General features: G+C 36.1%; 2 protein-coding genes across 3 annotated transcripts in view; both read left to right on the forward strand.

Moving 5' to 3' along the window:
* On the forward strand, nucleotides 1,081-2,681 carry LOC104735552 (myb-related protein Hv1-like). The gene is made up of 4 exons (XM_010455364.2): nucleotides 1,081-1,427; nucleotides 1,512-1,641; nucleotides 1,734-2,086; nucleotides 2,174-2,681. Exons 1-4 carry the CDS (start codon nucleotides 1,295-1,297, stop codon nucleotides 2,548-2,550), a joined length of 993 nt encoding a protein of 330 aa, XP_010453666.1. The 5' UTR covers nucleotides 1,081-1,294; the 3' UTR covers nucleotides 2,551-2,681.
* LOC104735553 (cystathionine gamma-synthase 1, chloroplastic-like) overlaps nucleotides 3,965-7,394 on the forward strand; it is a 9,418-nt gene continuing 5,988 nt past the window's right edge. Inside the window, exons 1-7 of one of the 2 annotated variants that reach the window (XM_019235133.1) lie at nucleotides 4,707-4,886; nucleotides 5,066-6,259; nucleotides 6,351-6,454; nucleotides 6,563-6,636; nucleotides 6,720-6,888; nucleotides 6,975-7,034; nucleotides 7,129-7,279. In XM_019235133.1, coding sequence (XP_019090678.1) covers nucleotides 5,926-6,259; nucleotides 6,351-6,454; nucleotides 6,563-6,636; nucleotides 6,720-6,888; nucleotides 6,975-7,034; nucleotides 7,129-7,279 — 892 coding nt within the window. In that variant the 5' untranslated portion in view covers nucleotides 4,707-4,886; nucleotides 5,066-5,925. Of the gene's footprint in view, nucleotides 4,144-4,252; nucleotides 4,319-4,706; nucleotides 4,887-5,065; nucleotides 6,260-6,350; nucleotides 6,455-6,562; nucleotides 6,637-6,719; nucleotides 6,889-6,974; nucleotides 7,035-7,128; nucleotides 7,280-7,394 lie in introns of those variants that run through there. The other variant, XM_019235135.1, reaches the window with a different exon arrangement.

Here is a 7,394-nt window from a genome sequence, read left to right on the forward strand (position 1 = left end):
TCCTAAACAAATTTTAAGGTTAAGAGAGTTTTTCTAATTAACTTTTTTACTTAAGTATAGTTCCATGTGCCGCATAAGATATCTGTATACACGCAACTATATTCAAACTTAACCCTCATTTTCTTGCAAGACTATTATTGTATATGCTAAAGGGTTTATCTAGATAGTGCCTAGTGCATACCTAATATAGAATTGCGTGTGGATCTTGTTGTAGCTAGTCATAATGTTTCTAAACTCTAATCGTTTGCTTACACAAGTTAGAAATTTACCTTTTTCAGAGAAATGAACAAAGTGAAGAAAGAAGAAAGTCTATGCATGTAATAATTAATTTACTTGCAATCACTAAGTTTTCTCCTCCTCTATGATCTATGTCTCATTGATTTACTATTATAGTGTCAGTTTCCTCTTAGTCACCGCCATTTCACAGCATTTACTATCTACTCTTTTTAGTAGAGGTTGAAGAAGAGAGATGATAATGTAAGAAAGAAAAAAATTCAATATCCATACGACTTTAATGATGTAGTGTTACTGAATGATGATGACTACTTATAGAGTGGAAAAAAATGCGGACGTTTAAAGCCTTAGACTACCTGTAATAGTAATCTGAGGCTAGCTAACAACAAACCAAAGGCATCTTTTTATCTTTTTTGAACTTAGTGTAAAAATAGATTGTTGAAAATTCTAGTGTATGTTTTGTTTCTTATAACTTTTTAGGCAAGTTTTATGTGAGATTAAAGTGCTAGCTAGAAGCTGAAACACTAGTACAAACAGTAAAAATTGAGAGAATTATTGAGTTTTGATCTTATTGTAACTTGCTAGTAGCCTATTAGCATAGAAACTGACCTGAATTTACTTCTAGCACAAGAAATAACCGATTTTATCTTGTGATATGTAAAAGTCACAGTGGCATGTAATAATAAAAGATCACCGCTTTTATCTCTCTCTGTGAGTTATTTAGAAAGGGGGGTGGGGGACTTGTTCCAGGTCTTTGAGCCACAAAGGTAATAACTTCTCTAGACCCCATTTGTTAATAAATGCTCATCCATGTGAAAGAGCCGGGAAAAAAGGGATTCATTTGTTGTGTGTCTTTCTATCTCTCCTCTATATATCAACCTTCATCACTGAGATATGCGTCACTTGTAACATTTCCACAACTGTAGCCAAAAAGAGCAATCCTTTGTGCTCTCTCATGGTGATGATTATGTGATGTATGAGACAGACACAGCTTACTGACTTCTTATTCTTCTTTCTTGTTCTGTTATAAGATTAGAGTACTTTTGTTTTTTTTGGAAAAATGGGTAGATCACCTTGTTGTGACAAATTGGGTTTGAAGAAAGGATCTTGGACACCAGAAGAGGATCAGAAACTTTTGGCTTATATTGAAGAACATGGTCATGGAAGCTGGCGTTCATTGCCTGAGAAAGCTGGTACAATCAATGAACCCTCTCTTATATGATCTTTTCAACAGATTCAAAACTTTCTCATCTCTCTTCCTTCCTTCTTATTCTCAGGTCTCCATCGATGTGGAAAAAGTTGCAGACTGAGATGGACTAACTACCTAAGACCTGACATCAAGAGAGGCAAATTCAGCTTGCAAGAAGAACAAACCATTATCCAACTCCATGCTCTGTTAGGAAACAGGTTTGGTCTTGCAAAAACAAAACAATCTCTCGAATCTTTTTTTTAGAAATGTTTTGCTTCTTTCTGAATTCTGATCCCTTTTGTATATATAGATGGTCTGCGATTGCTACTCATCTGCCAAAGAGAACAGACAACGAGATCAAGAACTATTGGAACACTCATTTGAAGAAACGGTTAGTTAAAATGGGGATTGATCCAGTGACCCATAAACCCAAAAACGAGACTCCTCTATCTTCTCTTGGTCTATCCAAGAACGCAGCAATACTTAGCCACACGGCACAATGGGAAAGTGCAAGGCTTGAAGCTGAAGCAAGGCTAGCTAGAGAATCAAAGCTTCTTCATTTACAACATTACCAAACCAAAGCATCATCTCATCATCATCACCATCATCATGGATTCACTCACAAGTCACTGTTAACCAATTGGACAACAAAAACAAACGAAGGTAAAACCAAAAAAAAACACACAATAAACCTCTCCAAAATTGTATAACTTGTGGAACTTTGTTTGATTTATCTCTAAGACAATGCAGAACAACAACAGCTTGAGTCTCCGACATCTACGGTGTCATTCTCTGAGATGAAGGACCCAAACCCGACGAAGATAGAGTTTGTCGGATCATCCACGGGTGGTCTGAGTCTGATGAAAGAACCTGAAAGCAACGATTGGATCAGTTCAACGATTCATGAGTTCGAAACTACGCAGATGGGGGAAGGTATCGATGAAGGGTTCACGGGTCTTTTGCTCGGTGGAGAGTCAATGGACAGGAGTTTCTCCGGCGAGAAAAACGAGACGGCCGGCGAGAGTAGTGGTGGTGACTGCAACTACTATGAGGACAGCAAGAACTATTTGGACAGCATTTTTAACTTTGTTGATCCTTCACCGTCCGATTCACCACCCATGTTCTGAATCAAAAAGGTTCGAGATATTATTGTTGGGAATGTTTTTGATTCTTTTTAGTTTATAGTTTTTTGTGCTTAAACTCTGATTAGACAAATTTTAGACTAATCTAGTTTTAGCTTTCTTTTACTTCTTCTTTAGTTACTGTTTTACATTATGCTATTTAGATGAATTTTCCAAGAAAAGGACGCCGCAGAAGAATTAAAAAAAAACAAAAAATGACAAACATGAAACTAAAAACTAAAAACTAATGTTTGTTAAGTTTGGAACTAAAATCAGTACTATATGAGTTTCTAGATCTTAGTCTAGTTTTGTGACTTTAATTTTAGAATGTATTGCATTAAAATTGTTCCATGCAAAATACTATGTTCTCAATGTATTTGATTTTAGGTTTTTGTGCTTAATGATAGATAACAGTACCCAACAAAACTTGTTCAGTCTTAGCTATATTCTATTTCCAGATCATCCAAAGTGTAACTCTATGTTCTTTGTAGATTTGATCCTATATATATTACCGTAGCACAATGACTAATATGTACTTGATCACATTATTTCACGGACGTCTCTAGCCATGACGCCATGAATTGGTTTCGGTAAAAGTTGCATTGATCTTCGAACACTTGAAGATCACATATCTTTTGCTTGTTCTTGCGTGACCGCTTCTTTAAAGTAGCTACGATTCAACATATTCGTTGATTTGACGAACACGATTACTACATCGACCGACAGATCGAACACGTATAGTTTTATCACTTTAACACTTCTACGGTTCTACCAGTGTTAGTGTTAAAACTACAACATTGCGGCCATTTGCGGTTTTTTTTTTCCTCCTGAGTTATCAAAAAAAAAAAAAAAGATGAAAGATTGAGTTGTATTAATATTTTTCTTTTCTTTTTTAACACTGATTTTTGAGTTACATAATGATAAATGTGGCTGTGATAAAAACAACAAGCTGACATGTCGATTACAATAAGATAAAAAATTAAATGTTGGTTGTTTCATGTCCTTTTCTGCCTTATGCTTGGGGGTCTCGAATTCGATTTTTTCATTATTCCAATTAAATGTCAAAATAATACTAAATAAAATCCAAGAAAAAAAAAAAAGACCAAACTAATAAATCATAATAAATATGAATCGTAGTGAATAGGATACTATATATTTGGATATGACCCCAAGCAAGTGTGGACCCAACATATATCCAAAAGTTTCAGAAACAAGATATTAAAATCATTCTATTGTCATTGAGAAAATTATATTGCCCCAATAATATATTTACAAAAAAAAAAGATTTTGTATAAAAATAAATTTGGATTTTTTGAGTTTTTAGGGATTAGGCTAAAAACTAAAAAAGGTAATCATTTACAAGAGGTCTTAGTTTAGGCCCATTTAAAGCCCAATAATAAGGTAAAGGAAAAAAATACAAAAAGGAGCGAAGAAGACTTGCACGCACCATCACACGAATCGCGATTTTGAGATTTCGGAAGCTTCGATTTGATTTGGGATTTTTAGGGTTTTCTTCCTCTGAAGACGACGACTCCAACAGTGATTTTGACAATGACGCTACCTCCAGGACTCTACTCCGGCACCAGCTCCCTTGCTCTGGTGAATTATCTCTCCCATCCAATTCTCGATCTGTAGCTCCGATTCGTTTTTTTTAAATGAGTTTTGTGTGATTCAACGAGTTTTTTTTTTTTTGGCTTTGATTGATCAGGTGGCTCGTGCTTCGGCTTTTGGTTTGGGTCTCGTCTATGGGAACATGAAGCTCAAGGTCTTGAAGGTGAAATTTTCTATCTTCACTTTTATTGTGTCATCTGTTTCTGATTAGATTGCTCTTTTAACTGCTGTGAATCTGCGCAATACTGTGTCTCTAGTTTGATCTCGAAAAGGTTTTGATTGATTCTGAATTCTGATTCTTTTTGTTCATCATCTCTTGATTGGGACATTTGAATTTGGTGACTTGATATTTCGAGTTTGGTGGCTACACATAACTCCAGCGAGTGAGCAAAGTTTTGTTTGTTGGCCCTGATACTTTATTGTGTTTCCATCATTTTAAAGCTCTCTTTCGTTATAGTTGTGAATTGCAGAATGCTGCTTTGTTTACAGCTAGTCCACTGAGTGGCCTTATTTAAAAACCTCTCTGGCCTTATATTCTCTTTTAGATAATCGAATGCTACTTCTAGAAGTTACAGCTTTGCGGTGTATTTCTCTGGATGTTTCCTTCTCTGAAGTTACTAGAGTTGTGATTGTGAGTCTCTGTCTGTTAAGAAGATCTTTGAGTCACCGAGCCAGTAATGTGATGCCTTGAGCAAATTATCTGGCTCATTCATTATGTCGCTGTAAAAAAGGTTTACTTGTTGAATCTTGTTGTTTGCTCATTCTGGTTTTCATGCCTTGTACTAGTTCTCTCTTTGGAAGAACCGTAAATATGTTAAAATGTTGATCTCACTATGCCTAAAATGTTGTTGAATCTTTTAGTATATATGCTAAAGTAAAAAAGTACCAACAAATTTCATTTCACCTGCAGATCAAATCGATGTCACAGAAGAAGGTTGAAGCCACTGCTCATCATTAATCGATTCTTCTCCGTTTTCAATAAGATACCAAAAGCTGGGGTGATGTCTCCCCGGTTAGTTTTTCTTCTTTTCATGATTCATCTTTTAACATAAGAAGGAACGAATGTGTTTGAAAAGCATCTTACATGGTTTTTAAGACCTTTTTTGGAGCCAAAATTAACCTTTGGCTTAAAAACCCGAGTCATATTTTTGTTGTCATCCAATAACACCACTCACATTCACCTTACCTCTCTCAAGTGACCCAGTTGTGCGTTATATACTTGGTTGTGCAAGTGTGTCATATCATTATTACTCAAATCCGCTGAAGTGTATGTGGCTTTTAACCATTTGGTTATTGATCGTTTTTTAGTCAGTCAATTTGTAAAAGGATGGGAATGGGTTCCCCGGTTAAACTTGACTAGCTCAATCCAGTCCAGTGAGGACTTGATCCCACTGTAGATTCTTTCTATCTTGGTATAAGCAAGTAAGATTGATTTTTTTTTTTCCAAAAGAAAGAATCAGAAAAGGGAATCAAAAGCAACAAAAGAAGATTGTAGTGGATAATTTGTAAAAGACAACCAAAAAAAAGTATTGTTAAAAAATGGATTAAAAGTAGGAATAATATAAAGGGTGAATGATTGCTACAAAAACCTTTAAATCCCATTAATTAATAATAGTATAGTAGTATAAAATTATGTCTATTTCTCCGACCAAATACCACAAAGTAGATTATAGTGTTTAGAAAAACAAACCCGCCACATCTTTCTTCTCCGAACGACTAAGCAGAGATCCTGGGACCTGGGATCAGACTCTCAGTAGAAAAAAATTGTATATGGCGTTTCATTGTTCCGTTAACCTACGAATACGATCACCTCCTCTTCAACCTTCGTCTTTCACCGGAAATTCACCAATCAATTTGAGGTTCCCGCCTTGTCAGCTACTGAGCAGTAAGGCTCGTCGTCGAAACTGCAGCAACATTGGTGCAGCTCAGATCTTCGCGGCTAGGTGGTCCAACAATCCTGGCTCTGGTTTAGCCTCTGCCCCTGCGGCATCGTCCCTCAGTGAGGAGGTTTTGGTGGATGAAGAGGTTAAAGAGATAGTAGAATTGGAGGAGGATTTCAAACTCTCCTTCTTGAAATCAGATGGGAGCTTAACTATTCATGCTGGTATATATATAGATTTATATTTTCAGTTATATATTTATAGTAACTTGAGGCAATGTGATTTGTTGATGGTTTATAATTTTGCGATGATCAGGTGAAAGATTAGGTCGTGGTATAGTGACGGATGCGATCACGACCCCTATTGTCAACACAACTGGCTTTGTCTTCAAGAAAACTGCTGATGTTCTTGACTTCAAGGTTACGGTTTAAATTAATTCAACAAAAAGATCTCTGTTGCTAATTTGATTGTATAATAAATTCAATAATTTAAGCTTAAGTTTTGTGTGTGTCTCTCTCTGTCTCTAGGAGAAACGAGTTGTTCGTCATGAGTATGGTCGTTATGGAAATCCAACGACAATGATACTTGAGAAGAAGATAAGGTAGGTGCTTTCTTGATTAACTGTCTTTATGAATGTTCATATTTGTTATATATGCTTAGGTAATTTTGGTGTGTATTGAGCAGTGCACTTGAGGGAGCTGAATCAACCTTGGTTATGGCTTCTGGGATGTGTGCAACTACGGTTATGCTTTTTGCATTAGTTCCTCCAAATGGGCATATTGTGACTAGTACAGATTGTTACCGGAAGACAAAGATTTTCATGGAGACTTTTCTTCCCAAGTTGGGAATCACTGTACAAAACCTTTATAACCCAATCCCTTTTTTTTAATTCCTTCCAATCTTGGATAATGTATTGATTAGCCTTTTGTATACGTCTAGGTGATTGTAATTGATCCTGCTGATACCCCGGGGCTTGAAGATGCGGTGAATAAGCATGAGGTTAATTATATTAGTTCTCTCTTAACATTTTTTTTTTCTTACTATTGAATTTGGATTGGGGATATATGTAAAAAATGAATGGAGTCATCTGCAGGTTTCGCTGTTCTTTACCGAGTCTCCAACAAACCCGTTTCTTCGATGTGTGGACATTGAGTTAGTTTCAAAAATCTGTCACAAAAGAGGAACTCTTGTTTGTATAGACGGCACCTTTGCAACACCTTTGAATCAGAAACCACTTGCTCTTGGTGCTGATCTTGTTGTGCACTCTGCTACAAAATACATTGGAGGCCACAACGATGTGAGTAAACTATGTATCTACTCAACTGTAAAAACATCAGGGCCTCAGTGATTAGAGAAGAA

Source organism: Camelina sativa, chromosome 13 (genome assembly GCF_000633955.1).
Source record: "Camelina sativa cultivar DH55 chromosome 13, Cs, whole genome shotgun sequence".
Taxonomy (NCBI): domain Eukaryota; kingdom Viridiplantae; phylum Streptophyta; class Magnoliopsida; order Brassicales; family Brassicaceae; genus Camelina; species Camelina sativa.